This window comes from Schistocerca piceifrons, chromosome 2 (assembly GCF_021461385.2).
Source record: "Schistocerca piceifrons isolate TAMUIC-IGC-003096 chromosome 2, iqSchPice1.1, whole genome shotgun sequence".
Lineage (NCBI taxonomy): Eukaryota > Metazoa > Arthropoda > Insecta > Orthoptera > Acrididae > Schistocerca > Schistocerca piceifrons.
In genome coordinates this window covers 308,175,644-308,193,140 of record NC_060139.1, presented here as the reverse complement: position 1 = coordinate 308,193,140, position 17,497 = coordinate 308,175,644, and the positions used below count along the sequence as shown (strand labels likewise).

General features: G+C 42.6%; 1 protein-coding gene across 2 annotated transcripts in view; it reads right to left on the bottom strand.

The window, feature by feature from the left end:
• Nucleotides 1-17,497, bottom strand: part of LOC124777176 (tuberin) — a 299,285-nt gene that overhangs the window by 218,135 nt on the left and 63,653 nt on the right. For both annotated transcript variants that reach the window (XM_047252485.1, XM_047252487.1), the window contains exons 7-8: nucleotides 9,745-9,886; nucleotides 1,307-1,458 (exon numbers count right to left, since the gene is read on the bottom strand). In XM_047252485.1, the coding sequence (XP_047108441.1) occupies nucleotides 1,307-1,458; nucleotides 9,745-9,886 (294 nt within the window). The remainder of the gene's footprint in view (nucleotides 1-1,306; nucleotides 1,459-9,744; nucleotides 9,887-17,497) is intronic.

Genomic DNA, 17,497 nt, shown 5'->3' with positions numbered 1-17,497 from the left:
CGCTAGCTGCCTCACGTCTAGCGAGAACTTAAAATGCCGGAAATGTTGGAAAATGCATTCGTTAGTGATGGGATACCATTGTAATGAGAGAATAGGACTTTTTTGGGACCAACAAAAATGAACTTAGACAGTGGGAAAATGTAAAATGCAGCAACATAAAAATGAGGTTTTACTGCACGTCAGTATGTGTGTAAATTACATCTTGTACAGCACTTCCCTGTGCTTCACTGGCACCTCCTTTTCCCAGACTAAGTCCCTCATACTCTGGCCAAACGGATATATAGATATCAAAAATTGAGACTGACAGAAGTGCAAAGTGCCAAAACTTGAATAGCCATAAAAGAAACACAAAGCTGTAGAAGATACACAACTATAATACAGATATGTGCAAGTCATAGCAAAATTAAAGAAACATTAGAGAAAAGAGCAGTAGCTGTATGACATATAGACTCAGAGTTGTAGCCTACCACAAATGTTATACAATTTGTAGAAGCTAGTGGTAAAAAAGGCTAATGACAAATTTGATAAGAGTGCCAGTTCTGTTCCAGACCATGGCTAACTTAGGCTGTATTACATGGATCCATGACCATTTAACACTGTCTGAATCGGCCATGGCCTGGAGTAGAACTGCTTCAACAAAATAAGCAGTGTGTGGTACTAAAAATGTCTGAAGTCAAGTGACAAAGTAATTTTAATAGGACTGTATCATGCTTTGTTAATGATTCTCTTGACTATTTTAAAGATACAAAGAAACATGGAAATTAGACTTGTCCCCTTTTACCTCTCAGGTACAGATATATAGAGTGCAATTAATAACAGTTTCAATTCGTCTTACAAATCTATTTAAACTACCACTAAAACTATTTTGCAACTGACATTTGAGCGAGTCTAGTGCTGAGGACCAGCTGCCAGTCAATCTCAGTTCTTTCTCTAATGCCACATGCTCACTGTGTTAACCCACTTTGTACGTATGTGCAGTGCCTAGTAAAGCACAGCTGGCTGCATGCTAGCAACAGTGATCCCCGCCCAGGCCGTACTGAACTCTATCAATCACAAAGTAATTTTAATTGGACTGTTATTTGCATTGTCAATAATTCTCTTGATTATTTTATGATACAAAGAAACATATGTAAAGGGAAGGCCACTACTTTCAAAAGGGAAGACATTTCACAAAAACAGTAATATCAAACAAGTACTCAGTGCAGTGATGATAGGAGTGACCAACCTGTACAGTGTAGTAAGTTGACATTAATGCAATACAGAAACCAAAATGACAAAGAACATAGGTCACAGTCGACATACTTACTGGTCTTACTGGGGAACATCTTTCAATCAGCTCAAAAACACGGCGCACTGACCCATTGAATTGCCCAAGTTCTATCAGCTTTTCTATTCCACAAATGGTTTCATTCAAATGGCATGATATAAGGCCTGTGTGATTACTTGAAGAACACTGCTCTGTAAAAATAAACTTTATATTCTAAGTCCGAATGTGATGAATAAAGGTGGTAAAAAAATAAAAGTAAAAAAAAAAGACACACACACACACACACACACACACACACACACACACACACACACACACACACACACACAAAGTGCTTGTGTGCATAAAATGCAATTCTCAACCAGTGACAGGTTGTGTAAGAAACAAATGCATGATAACAACAAAAATAATAAACATATGGTATTATTACATAGTGTCAAGAAGCCTTTTTTTCTGGAATACGTTTAATGATAAGTTAATTGTTTCCAGCAAAGTAAAATAGAAAAAATATAACTATAAGCACTCAGAAGTGTTCCTTTACTGTTTCACCTTCAAAAACACACACCCATGCCTGCAGGAATTGAACTACAGATACCACATATCACGTAATATATATGGTTCAACTGATGATACAAACCAACATGATTTATTCATCATTAGTTTCTTAATTTCACTCATCATAAACAATTCTTTTTCAAGAGCCTGCAACTGTGTCAATAATTATTCTGCTAATAAAACACTTAACCAGTTTCATTTCTTCACACATCTTCAGAATCAATGGAAATAAATTCCTGAAACACATCATTCTATGCATGAAAAATGTAACTGATGTGTGTTTTATTATTTACATTATGATTATTAAGCATTAGTTTATCAACATACATTACAGATATTCCACAAGACACTGTAAAGTGTATTTATTGCATACCATTCTTAGTTGCTGCACTTTCCTTTAGGGAATGAACAAGGGAAAAATTACCATCAGTATGCCCAAATACACCAATATGTACCTTAACCTCTATTATCTTATTATTGTGTTTGTACGTAAATTGTATTATATTGGCTGCAGAACTTTTTTATAAACTGTAATGAAGACTGATCATATAAACTCACACAACAGTGTACAAGACAGCTGCATGTGGCAAATAGCTGAGTATATACAGTGAAACCCTTATTTTATGTTTTCTTATGGTCCAGACTTAAAAAATGCAAAATCAAGGAAAATGTTAAAACCCTCAGAATATGAGCAAAAGCCCGTGTAATTGGCATATTTTTAAGAACTGATGAAATTCATTAGCACAAATTATTGTATAAACAATGAATTGTACATTTAATTTCATTCACTTAGACAGATTTTATAAAAAGTATTGGAGAGGATTGTGATTTTTAATCATATATGCCAATTACACGGGCTTTTGCTCATATTCTGAGGGTTTTAACATTTTCCTTGATTTTGCATTTTTTAAGTCTGGACCATAAGAAAACATAAAATAAGGGTTTCACTGTATATACTCAGCTATTTGCCACATGCAGCTGTCTTGTCACTCACAACAGAGTACATCATTGCGGCCAGGGTGCAGTTAGACTTTGTTTTATTGTATTAATTTGTTTAACACAAAATTAACAGAATGAAGAGTTCATGGTTCTTAATATGATTTCTTTGGTCCTCAAAAGAGCACAGCATGTGGTGTCTTTACCACTTAACATTCTACACAATCAATTGAGCTGAGGTCTGGTCTGCAAACCACTCCTGCACCACAGATGAGTGGTGAATTGAAAATTGATCAAGTTGGAAACAGACTAATCTCTCAGGATATTGTTGTCACATCGATGGGATCATAACACTACACATTATGTGAATATACTGGGCAGCATCAAGTCTATCCAGTCAAGCATCCTAAGTCCACAGAACAAATCAAGTACCAAACTGTCGTAGATACAAGGTTACTGTGAGACCCACAGCTATATTTGGTGCTGAAGCCAGCACTATGCGGCCTATATACCGTACTGGACTATCATTCCCTGTGGAAAGATTAGTTCACTGGCCTCAGCAAATGTTAACTGATAGAGTTTATGACCATTACGGAGCTTCCTCTTAAAGTTTATTTCTCCATTCAGCCTCCTGAAGCTGACATCAAATTATATCAACTAAAACAGAAAACACAATAGTATGTTTCAACTGCATTGCATTTAAAAAGGATTTTGCCGTGATAAGTTTACAAATTCATTATCCTGAACTCATGTAGTCACATCCCACTGCCTTATCCCTACAAATCTTCCAGGTTCTCCAGTACCATAACATTTTATCAATCATCATGCACTGCAACTAGTCTGTGCCATACTGCATGCCTGGCAAAGTGTGGCTTGCATGCCATTCTCCTCCAGTGAGTGCTACCCCCTCTAACTTGACTTGTGCGGTGATGTCACGGCCCCGACATAGTGAAGCCAGATGTCATCTGATAATGATATCCAGTTCTACCCACTTAAAATCTTTCAAATGACTATGACACTCACTGGAGACTTCACCAATAATAGAAGTAAATCTTTTTCATATAGTCTTGTTTCAGTTCACAGTAACAAGGGAAATATGGAACACCGGGGAACTTTGAACTGATCTTCAGATTCTGTACTGTCTGATTTTACTTCTCTATTCAAGAACTTGAAAAGTTATATTCTAAGTGGAAAAAAACTGCAATCAAGCAACGTATTTTGAAATGAAGAAGTCTGTCTGTGTATCTGCATTAACTTCCTCCAAAAATTGTTTAAATATTTGATGAGACAGATCAATTTCCTCAACACATTGTATTTGTAATTTTACTTACATCTTTCATTGCAGAAAGCAGTCTTAACTTTTCTAATGAATAATGCAATGGAAAATCAAACTATTCCATATTTTCTTAACCAACCAACGAAACCATTTTTGCTACCGACCACAGCTCATGCGCAATCGGTAAAAACAGCAGAGCATTTTTTAAAACCACAGTTTTGTCAGTACACTTTTTAACTGCATTAAAAATCCAAACGTGCTCTTTATGTACAGAAAAGTCATCCTTTAATAAGCCAAAAAGTTAATTGTTTACTAAGATCTGTCCAATCAGTACTCTCATCAACACACAAAAAATAATTCCAACAGTTTGCAATTAAATTATTGTTCGTTTTTCATGTCATGTACCATATCATGAATTCACAGTGATATATAGCAAAGCAGTCATTTTAAAATGTAGGGCAGCATCATCTAAACCAAATGCTTTTGCGAATTCTATTGCATATTATTTTATGAGTTAGCCATTGCTGATCCATTTCTGAGCTTTACCTCTTTTCTTTAAGATCTGATGGTCCAGGCAACTTCATCGTGAGAGCAATGACTATGTATTGCTTCATGGAGCGAAGAGAAATGTCGACTTAAGCATTTTTTACGTATTAAACATTGATGTTTCTCATAGTGATTGTGTACAAAGGTACTTAATCTCCCAATCCTCATGCAAAATGTGCTTTTCAGTATTCTCTCTCTTCAACATTATTAAAAAAAAAAAAAAAACAGCCACAGAACTAACCAGAATCAAAACTAGAATTATAGCAATGTGCATGCATGTCCAAAGGAAGATTGCATCATAATTTGGAATAACACAGGCACTTAAATATTATATAAAGGGATTAGGTCAAAAGGCCTCAGTTTTCAAAAAAATATAGGTCAATGGTAGTCATCTTTGAGCATTTGACCACTTTAAACTAGAGAATTGATATAGCAGTTAGAGCAATAACTTACTGACCATTACTTGGGTTCAGATCCTCACAGTTACACTTTTATATTTTTCCGTGAGGCCAATTAAAAGTGTTTAATGATACTGAAGATTAACTGTACTTTGTGCAATAATTACAGGATTTTAATATAATAATATAGGTAAGAACAATACAATATAGTGTTATAGATAACTATAATAAATTGTTCCTATTATCATTTAGACAGTCTTTTACCATTTACTAATTACGCACCGATATGTTTTCATAAATAAAACACAAGTTTCTTTTCCAGCAACTATTAAGTAAATGAAATGTGACACACCACAGTGTATTTATTGAATACGCATAGTGCAGAAGATTTGTGTGTTCTGAATGCCTGAGGGGCAGAAGATTGTGGAAGCTGGGTTCCACCATCAACAGTGGGGGCGAGAACTCATCCAGTTGCAAGTGTGCAAAGGGGGCCAGCAGTACAAATCCCATGGGCTCCACATCATAGTCATGGGAGGTATGCCTGCCACCACCCTACTCTGCAGCCAAAGACAGGATGGCAAAGGGCGTGGTGGGAGGATAGCAGTGGGTGAGTACTCTGTCACATTTGGGAGACACACACTAGAGCATTGGTATGAGTAACCTGTTGCCCAGTTGGCTTGGAGATGGGGCTTGAAGTCCATTAGGTCGCAGACACAACTGATTAGAACAACAAGTGTCAGGTAATTCCAGTCAAGATCCACAACAACAAACGCCAACCTCTGTCACTCACCACTACACCAGGCAACCACCACAGCTGCTGGCTGAAAGACTGGGCCCCAACGGCAGCCCCTGAGGAAAACACAGGGGGCCACAACAGTTCGTTGCATGTGACTCGAGATGCAACAAATCCAAAAGATCCCGCAGCTGGCACTGAAGCAAACATTCTGTTTAACTGTGTCCGTTAACCAGCATCACCCAGCACATGGCAAGAAAACTAGCAAGGCATCCTTGCGGGCGAGGCAGTCTGACTACTCCATTTGAGTTCTGAACATTCACACAAATTGTTCATCTCAAAATTAAAAGCCAGGTGAAACAGAGCAGCAATCAGATACTGTATACTACTGCAAATTCAAAAATCTGCAAACTTACGCAACACGAGTTGCTAATAATTATTGAAAATGAGGATCGGAGGAGAGCTCTTGAAGGCAAAAATGTCTGACAATGTGCGAACAGTTGCTGTCAATGCCATGGAGAACAGTTGAGAACACATCATCCACCAACAACTGCATGCTTTCCAACAAAGGGCGCACAAAGTTTATGTGCACCCTGTCCCAAGGGTGTTCCAGAACTGGCCTAGGGAAAAACTGATATGGTGAAGCAGCCTGTTCATCTACAGTGGCCGTGCAAGCCCGGATAAGATGTTCAATTTTGCAATCAATTGCTGACCAGTAAATGTGACGCTGCCCCAAAGCCTTCATAATAGGTATACCACAGTGCGATGCATGCAGCAACTGGAGCATGCGAGGACAAAACATCAGATGACCAACCACTCAACAGTTTTGCTCCTCCGTGGAAAGCGTGAGGACCCCTTAGACAATAGTGAGCCGAAACTGCATTGGAAAAACTGTATGCCACTCCAAATCTGCTTCTGAAGCAGCACGCTCAGGACACCATGTCTGGACAGCTGAAATGATTTTTCTGGAAAAGCGGGTTTGGAGCCATGGCAGTCATGACATCCTGCACAATCAAAGTTAAATCAAACAACATCTGCTGCAATGTATCATCCAATGTAGAAACAAGAGCCTCCTGTTAATCAAATCCCTTATTAGGACCTGACGACAAACACGATAACGCATAGGCATTGGCATGTTGAGTGGTGGAGTGGTAATGAATGCCACAGCAATGCCGAAAATGATAGCTCACAACTGCTATGCCACCTGTGAGCAGTTATGGCAGTTATGTTGTGCCGCAGAGTCTTCAATGTGTAAACAATGAGCTGCTTGGTGCCATATGGGTTATGATGCAGCAGAACTGCACCAATGCCATAATAGGCTACATCATCAGCCAGGTTTAATGGTTTACCCTTGATGGACTTAAAAAGCCCTTTGACAGTCCAAATACCACAGGAATGCAATGCCCTTTTGGCGAAATCATTTAAGAGGATGGCAGATGTGCGGGGCCTGGGGAATGTAAGTAGCATGATAAGAAACCTTGCCTAAAAAGGACGGGAGCTTTTTCAGTTCTTGGCTGCCAGCATGTTGATGGTGTCTTTTACATGCTTGTCCGTAGGGATGGGGCCACTTTTGCTAAGCAAACGTACCAAAAAATGCACCTTTGGAGAAAAAACTACATTTTTTGCAGTTTGCAATGAAGGTCGTTCACCAGAAGGCATTGGAAAACAGCCTGCAGATTTCATAGTTATTTTTCTTGCGTGGTGCCCATGACTCAGATGTCACTGAGATAGTTTACACAACAGGGGATGTCCTTAATTAACTCATCCAAATATCGTTGATAAATTCCTGGTGCAGAAAAAATTATAAAAGACAATCAATTAAACTAGCAAAGCCCAAGGGGAGTGTTGAGCACAAAGAAATTCTGAGAAGTGGTGACCAATGACAAATGTAGGTATGTGTGGCACAAGACTACATTTTAGAAATACAGACCTTCTGACAACTTTGCCAACTCCTCCAGCTGTGGCACTGTGTACGAGGTCCACCACTGACTCAATGAAATAGGAGAAATGATGCTGAGGTCCTGCCAATGCCGCAACTCAGCACTGACCTTGTCGCAAACGGCAAAGGGATTGGGTCGAGGGTGACAAAATTTAGGTATTTGACAGCTTAAAGGAGATACGTCTCGAAACTTTTTGCCTGACCCAAGCTATTCTCACACAGCTGGTCATACAAACACAGTAAAAAGTTCAAATCTTGAAAGGAGACTAACAAAGACACTAAATGAACTTTGTTAACTATCTGGAAGCCGAAAACAGAAAATATGTCCAACATAAAAATATTTAGCGCCAATACTGAATTAAACACTAATAACATTAAGTTGCTGTTCCACATTATTATAACTTGCTGAGATAGAACAGTCCCCTCAAACAGACACACTGTTTATAATACGACAAATTGATCTACTGTTCACTGCAACACAGGGCGGCACATAAGCCGGAATATATCAATGTTAATTAGACTGATCATTGCTCTAACATATACCTAAAACTCAGTCGCCCTTCAAGTACTAACATTAGCACAATACAAAAACATGGGGGAGGGGGCCTCTAATGACTGTACCATAGCCCACCAACTGTCACACACTGTTACCAAATGGCCTACTTTGCAGCATACACACAAGGTACTTACATGTGGGCAATCCTGTGTAAAGAGCACCAAATTACAACTGGGGCAGCTGCTGGCTTGCCCACTGAACACAAATAAGTGCAGTAGGGGAGCAACACCGAGAACCCAAAAAATGGTGTGAGCAGGGGATTAAGACACTATGATTGACTTACACCCACCACATACAGGGATTAAGGGGAGCACTACCTTGATGTCACTGCACATGAATCTTCAATGGTGCCACCACCCAGCAGCTCAGCAGAAGCCAAGGCCACCTGGCTCGCCCTACAGGGCAATGGGGGCTTTTTGGCATGCACATATTGCTTTGCCACCTGACAACTGATAGACAGTATGTCATTTTCTGCTGCATTAAGTTTATCTGATTCTGCAGTCTTAGTAAAATTGGCTAAAGAGGAGTCTGACAAAGCCAATGACCTAGTTTAGATAACAGAGTTGGAAGTTAATCAGATGATCAGGTCCATAATTAGCAAATCCACATATGAGGTAGCAAGCCGGGGACAAACTAATCGATCCCTTGCACAAAAAATCTTGCAGATTAGAGATCCATGCGTGTTCAGATGTAACCATACCATCATTACATGGCTATGACGACCAAAATACTGCTTTAGCAACTGACAAAGTGTTACAAAGTTCAAACGCTGTGTAAAGATGAGCACGGAGAAAAAGAAAAACAATGCAATGAACACAAATGACTAAAAAACTTGGTACATGGAACCCTGAGCATGGCACAAAGTGACAGCCAGGTTTGAGCATGCTGATGTCAGGGTAAAAATTGCTGGTCTAAGCCTATTGTCATCAGGAAGTAAACACCTGGGTCAGTGGCTCTTCCCATACCACGCTTTGCACTCACCCTCTGTGAAAGCATTTTGCACTATCCTGTGTGTGGTACCCACAGCAGCTCATCTTCATTCATCTCAATATTCACTAGTGGGGATACTAAAGTATAGGTCTATAATACAGACAGGATCATTTTTGTATAATATTTCAAGTAATAATTCCTCTTGTGTATGCAATAAATATAATGTGGAAAAATGGCACATTGTATTTCATTCCATATCAGACTGATTCTGGCTCTGGCTGCGATTTTCCTCCTCCACTTTTTGTACTGTGAAGTGTATATACTGAGAATACAAGTTGCCCCATCACATGTTCTTGAGGCACACACAATTTCAATTTTCTTGTTGTGTAAATGCTCACCATCTACAGCAATGCATTGCTTTCACTAACTGTGAATCCCAATCAAACACAATCCTCCTAGAACCACTTTCTTATGATAGGAAGATGTGCCATGTTCTAATGTCTGCAGTACTTTCAGAACTCAGATCACATTGTCGTGGTGTATAAAATTACATTTTTTACAGAAATAGATAGTTTTAAAAATTTTTAACTGCAAAATTTTCATTTTACCTATGTGACCAAACAAACCATCCATAATTGAAAGAACCATGTCCCATGCAGGGTCTTGCATTGAATAACCACATTCCTTCACAAGCATTTGTATGCTCAGCATCATCTCATACATCACAATAGGATGATTGCAGTTTACAACCTGAAATGAAAGAAACAACACATGTGACATATTTTATAAATCAACTAATCATCAATAAAATCAATGTTATATCCTAGCCAGTAATGCCAACCGAGCCCGCTGCCAAAAGGTTGGCAGCATCAAAGTCCGGACGCCGTCCGCATAAGCAGCACCAGCGATACAGGAAATCACCGCAAGTCTGCGCGCGCCACCGCTGGCTTCTGGCTTCTTAAGCGCTGGAGTCGCGAGCGCTAAGACAGTTCTGTATTCGCCGCTCAGTTGTATACTCGCCACCGAATTGTGTACTTGCTAGTTAGTTGTGTGTTCATCACAGCAGAGTTGTAGTTTGTCGTCAGCCGACGCTGACCTAGCCGCTCCGACTCGAACTAGACAGATTTCTGTAGACACGGAGTTCACTACTGTGTTACTGTATCTTCGTCAATAAAGATAAGTACCGACTTTTATTTAATCCAAGTGTTTGGGTTTTCATCTTTCTGTTCACTGTTCCAGCGGACCGGTCGGCCCGCTATTAAAAGTGTGGCGGTGACTTCGTAAGCCGTTTCTACCGCGAATTGTTTGTCGCTACGAACACCGCCACAAAACTGGCGACGAGGACTTCCGAACTCGTGTGCAGGGCTGGTTCAACTTGTTCTTGTTATACTGATTATAGAGATAAAATTTTGGGGGCTGGTTTAATTTGTGTTCACTATGTCTGCCGAATTACAACAGTTGATCTTGTTACAGAGTCAGCAAATACAAAGTCTGGTGGAAGCAATCGCCAAACAAGCGGATAATCCTCCAACACAAAAGGAACAAGCACAGGCAGCACCACATTTCCGTGCTTTTGATGCATCCAGAGAAGAATGGCGAGAATATTTCGCGCAGTTGCAGGCGCACATGACAGTCTACAAAATCACAGGTACTGAGCGGCAGCTTTATTTAATTTCCACTGCAGGCGTGGAAATCTATCTACTACTTTGTAAGTTGTTCCCGGAATCCCAGCCAGAAGCTTTAGACTATGACGTTGTTGTTAACAAGCTTGCTGAGTATTTCAAGTCGCGAGTTCATGTGGCAGCAGCCAGATTCAAGTTCTTCAGATTAAAGAAACTGCCACATCAATCTAATAAACAGTGGTTAACAGATTTACGGGGCCTCACCCGTCAGTGCCGATTTAATTGTGTGTGTGGAGCTTCCTACAGTGATGTCATGCTACGAGACGCTATTACTCAAAACATTGCAGATTCTCGTATTCGTGCTGCTATCTTAAAGTTGCCTGACCCGTCATTAGAGACTGTGATGAACATCATTGAAGCCCAAGATACTTTTGACTATGCTGAGTGTGAGTTAGATCAGCCATGTATTTCTCAAATTGCCTGTGCTAAGCAAGTTATGTCACACCCGCGGCCCCACCGGCAGAGTCAGACTGTAAACACTAGCCGGCCGCGTCATGTTAAACACATTTGTCAGCCGCGTGTGCAAAATGATAGAGTTTAGTCTTGCCCTAAGTGTGTTCTTGCTCATCCTCGTGAACGTTGCCCGTTAAGAAACGCGGTTTGTCACTTTTGTCAAAGGAAAGGACACATCCAGACTGTTTGTTTGCGTAAACGCAAGAACAATTCTAGTGCTGCCCAGCCCATGGATATTCATGTTCTTCAAAGCCAGCCCACCCAGAAGGTCGCGTTTCAAGACTCTTCCACGGTTCGTGTGGGTAATAAACTTGTTCGCAATAAGCCACCCACCCATCCCTCTGCTATGCGACCCAAGCGTAATTCAAACGCTGTAAAAAGTACTGTACAGACTGCGAGTGAAGCGGGAGTTGTTGTTCCACCCGCCCAACCCACGAGTTGTCGTAAGCAGCGAACACGCGCTAAACGCGCTGATTTTGTGTCTTCCGCCTCCACTGCACCGATCCAGAGACAGAGTAATAAACTATTTGTGAAGCTACGCATCCAGGATAAGACCTTCAATTTTCAATTAGACACTGGTGCGTCTGTGACTCTCATAAATAGTGCTACGTATGCGGCTATCGGCCGCCCTAAACTTTCAGCGGCAAAACATTCTTTGGCTACTTATAGTGGAGAACAAATTCCTGTGTTAGGTGTATGTAGCGTGCCAGCCACATTCCGTGGCAATACCAAAACAGTTTCATTCACAGTGCTCCGCGCTACAGACAGTGTAAACATTTTCGGATTAGACTGTTTTGACTTGTTTGGCCTGTCTATCCACGACAATGTGTTGCAAATTAATTCTGTTGTTGTTCCTCAAGACAGCATAACCGATTTGTGTAACCGATACAGTGACATATTTAAAGACAAACTAGGTTGTGCTGCGAACTTTGCCGCTCATATTACGTTAAAAGATAATGCTCAGCCTCGATTTTGTCGTGCTCGTCCAGTGCCTCACGCCCTCCGGGCACCTGTAGAAGATGAACTTCGTCGTTGGCAAAACAACGGTGTTATTCAACTCGTTTCAGCGAGCCATTGGGCTTCTCCCTTAGTTATTATAAAGAAACCGTCTGGCAAGTTACGTTTGTGTGCTGATTTTAAGTCGACAGTTAATCCTCAGACTGTCATTGATTCTTTTCCTTTGCCTAGACCGGACGAGCTGATGGATAAGTTAGGGGAAGCTCGTTTCTTTTCCAAAATTGATCTCCGTGAAGCATATTTGCAATTGCCCCTCGACGAGCAATCACAACAGTATTTTGTCATAAACACGTCGTTGGGGTTGTTCCGTTTTCTGCGTTTGCCTTTTGGTTGTGCGTCAGCTCCAGCTGTTTTTCAGCGTTTTTTGTCACAACTTCTGGCTAATGTGCCATCGTGTTGCAACTATTTAGACGATATTGTTGTGTCCGGTCGGACGCCTGCTGAACATTTCCGTAATTTGGAGTGTTTGTTTAAAGTGTTGTCTCAGGCAAGCCTACGTTGCAACATCGATAAATGTTCATTTTTCCTTACGGAGATGGAGTATCTGGGACATGTTCTTAATGCTCAAGGCATTCATCCCTCCCAGTCACATTTAGCAGCTATTCGTGATTTGCCCGCCCCTCGCAATCTGCATGAATTGCAAGCAGTTCTTGGCAAATTGACATATTATATTAGGTTTATACCTAATGCATCACAGATTGCTACACCGTTGCATCGTCTCCGCCGTAAGAATGTTCCGTTTGTGTGGTCAGCTGATTGCCAATCAGCCTTTCAGCAGCTTAAAGAGGCTTTATTGAATGATCGTTGTCTGGTCCATTACGACCCTAACAAGCCTCTGGTGTTAGCTTGTGATGCCTCTTCTTTCGGCCTCGGTGCTGTGTTGTCTCACCGAGTCGGTAACACCGAACGTCCTATTGCGTTCGCATCTAAATTGCTCAACAAAGCTCAGTGTAATTATAGCCAATTGGACAAGGAAGCGTTGGCTATTGTCTTCGGTGTCACAAAATTCCATCACTACCTCTATGGTAGACCATTCTATTTAGTAACAGATCACAAGCCCCTGACGTCACTGTTTCATCCGTCTAAACCAGTTCCTCAGCGGACAGCTCAGAGACTACAACGTTGGGCTCTTTTGTTATCACAATACCGGTATGAGATACTGTATCGCCCTACAGCTCAGCATGCAAACGCTGACGTGCTTTCTAGATTGCTGATTGCTGCGGATGATGTCTTCGATTCCTCTGACGACTCTTGCCATCAGATTGACGCCGATGAGCATCAATCCCTCCGGGATTTTCCGATTGATTATCGTCAGGTGGCACGTGAGACAGCTACGGATCCTCATCTGAGTTTACTGTTACGTTTTGTTCAACGTGGTTGGCCGTCCAAGGCAAAGGACATATTGGATCCTGTGGTTCGTCGCTATTATCCGCAACGTCATCTGTTGTCTGTTTCGCACGGAGTTTTGCTGTTACGCACCGAGAATGACCAGCTTCGTGTAGTGGTTCCCCAAGTGCTCCAATCCAAGGTCCTCGACTTGTTTCATCAAGGTCATTGGGGAGTGGTCCGCACCAAGCAGCTTGCCCGCCGGCATTGTACATGGATCGGCATTGATAAGCAGATTACGCAGATGTCTACAGATTGTTCGACGTGTGCCGAACACCAAGCTGCTCCGCCTCAACGCTATTTTGAGTGGGCACGCCCTGCCAGTCCCTGGCAGCGAGTACATATTGATTTCGCTGGTCCATATTGGAATTCTCGTTGGCTCATCGTGATAGATGCATTTCGTAATTTTCCGTTTGTTGTGCCCATGCAGTCTACAACGTCTGCATAAACTATACAGGCGTTGACTTCAATTTTTTGTATCGAGGGTCTTCCAGAAGTTTTAGTGTCTGACAATGGTCCACAATTTACCTCTGCTGAATTTGAAAGTTTTTGTTCTGCCAATGGCATTCGCCATGTTCTTATTCCGCCGTTGCACCCTCAATCGAATGGTGCAGCGGAACGTTTTGTACGCACATTCAAGGATCATATGGACCGTCTTCGTGCTACGCACTCTCGTCAGCAGGCCCTCATCACGTTCCTGTCGTCGTACCGGACCACGCCACGCGACGGCCCTTCGCCTGCGGAGCTTCTCCACGGCCGTCGTCATCGCACCCTACTACGGCTGTTGCACCCCCCGAATCGACCCGCCGCTTCTGAGCATCGCACGCGTTTTCAGTGCAACGACGCCGTTTTTTTCAGAGTTTATCACGGTCGCCGTCGTTGGGAACGTGGTACCGTGATAAGTGTCCAGGGTCGCGGTTTTTATACTGTTCAAGGTGCTACTGGGGTGCACAGGAGGCATCAGAACCAGTTGCGCCGCGCTGGCCGCCCGGATTCTGCCGCTCGTTCTTTGTCCACAGATTTGGTCCGCGGCGGGTTCCAGCCGCGCCTTCCGACTTCGCTGCCGCCCCCAGGGCAGCAGCAGCAGCCGTCGCCGCTACCACGCCGACAGCCCGTCCCGTTGATGCCTGTTGCGCAGCTTCATCCGGGAGCGCCCCAGGTGGTCGCTCCGGCGCCTGCGGTCCCTCTTCAGTCGCCACCGCCTTCGGAGCTGATGGACGTCGACCCCTCAGCCGGGCCGCCTTCCCAAGCGGTGGCTGTGCAGCCTGTCCTGCAGCCGCTTTCCTTGGGCACCCCCAAGGAGTCTGACACCGCAGCGCCTTGTCCGGCGCCCACTCAGCAGCCGTCGACGCAGCGTCAGGAGACGCTGCCTCTCTTCGTGGGTCCCGACACCCCGTCGCGTCCAGTACCAGAAGCTGCGCCCGTGGTCACAGGCATGCACCCTGACCTCGGTTTTCAGTCGGTGTTTCCCGAGGCCCCGCGCAGCCAATGCTGGGGTGCGGACCGGGGACTGCCACCGACAACAGTCTCCGCCCCGGTCTCTTCTGCTACGCCTGCGGCCAGACCCCTCCCCCGCCGTCAACGCTCGCCCTGTCATTATTCAACGACGGTGCGGCGATTTGGGGGGGAGGAGTGTTATATCCTAGCCAGTAATGCCAACCGAGCCCGCTGCCAAAAGGTTGGCAGCATCAAAGTCCGGACGCCGTCCGCATAAGCAGCGCCAGCGATACAGGAAATCGCCGCAAGTCTGCGCGCGCCACCGCTGGCTTCTGGCTTCTTAAGCGCTGGAGTCACGAGCGCTAAGACAGTTCTGTATTCGCCGCTCAGTTGTATACTCGCCACCGAATTGTGTACTTGCTAGTCAGTTGTGTGTTCATCGCAGCAGAGTTGATGTTTGTCGTCAGCCGACGCTGACCTAGCTGCTCCGACTCGAACTAGACAGATTTCTGTAGACACGGAGTTCACTACTGTGTTACTGTATCTTCGTCAATAAAGATAAGTACCGACTTTTATTTAATCCAAGTGTTTGGGTTTTCATCTTTCTGTTCACTGTTCCAGCGGACCGGTCGGCCCACTATTAAAAGTGTGGCGGTGACTTCGTAAGCCGTTTCTACCGCGAATTGTTTGTCGCTACGAACACCGCCACAAAAATCAATGACTGGTTTTATGAAAGGGAAATAATCTTGTAAATGACAACTGAAACAAGTTAAAATCAATTAAATCCATAATACCCCTAGCCTCAGTCAAAATTCTGAGAGACTGTCTCCATCTTAACTATCTAGCCATGCCTGGTTGGATTTTTTTCCTGTAATCAAGCATTCTTTTTGTGTGTTATGGTTACGTTATTATACAACTATCATCAATGGAATATTTGTTCTTTGCACTACCTCTCCACAACGAACAACATCCCTCCTGTCCAAAACTGCAAACATCCTTTCATACTTAAGAGCTTTGACATCTGTCTCAATAGATAATGCCACACAATCAAAGCATACATCGCCTTCAACCAAAGATACAAACAAAGCGCATCCAACATTACATAGTAGAAGTGCCCCCTCTCCCCTAAAAAAAAAAAAGTACACACACACACACACACACACACACACACACACACACACACACACACAAAAACACACACACTGATAGGGCCTCCTTGCCAAACCCTGATTATGCTAATGATGAATATAAACATGCATGCTGTTGACAAGTTTAACTGCACAGCAGATTTTTTGTCCCATGTCTGAGTAGCTTTTCACAAGTCTGAGTACTAAGTTGTGTTTTGATACTTTGTCTCTTGTGATCTCTTTTTGCAGTAATCAACTTTGGATGTCTTACTGTTCATCAGGATTGGCATCAAAGTGTTTTTCTCATCACCTGTTCTACAAGGAAATTGACAAGATTGATTGATTGGTTTGTTGGAGAGTGAAGAGACTAAACAGTGAGTTCGTCAGTCCCTTGGTCAAGAGAGAGATTGTCTGGAGACAGTTGTCACTCAGAAATTTAAACGAATTACACAGGAAAGATATGGGAGGGTTTATAAAAATGGGTGGTGCTAAACTCCCTAATAAGGAAGCTGCAAATGCTATATGAAGGCTACAGAAGATGTGTACAAGTGATTAATGGCATATCGGACTGGTTCAGGGCAGACAGAGGAGTGCAACAGGGTAGTGCATTTTCCCCATTACTTTTTATTGCACTTCTGGATGTGATTGTAAAGGAAATCAAGGAGATAGGAAATGGTGATCTCAATGCTTTAGTCGTTGCTGATGATGGAGCTACCTGGGGAGAAACAGACCTTTAAAAGCACAGGGAAGATAAGATCAAAGAAACTCCACATTTAAAGAGTACCAGTGACAGTGAGCAAGAGCAAAACTATAGCAATGATTATAAACACGACCTCTGCCCAGGGTAACCTGATGCTAGATGGAAAGAAAATTCAATGTTTGGAAGCTTTCAATTATTTGTGAAGTAGATTATCAAGGAATGAAACTGCCAAAATAAAAGTACAAAACAGAGTAAGAAAGGGATCTAATTTTTTCATTAAGCCTGGAACCTTGTGTGAAACAAGGGAATTCCTGTGAGAGCCAAAAAGACGATGTTTAAAACATTTCTCTCGCTGATTATGACATACAGCTTGTAGCCCTGTGTAATTAACAATACAATTTAAGGGGATAGATAAAAAAAATCTGCTCACCAAGCAGCAGTAGGAGAAAACACATATAAAAGGTATTACACTTTGCAAGCTTTTGGTGACAGTGGCTCCTTGTTCTGACAGAAGGGTTCAAGGGGAAGGTAGAAGAGTGAAGGAAAAAGACTGGTGAGG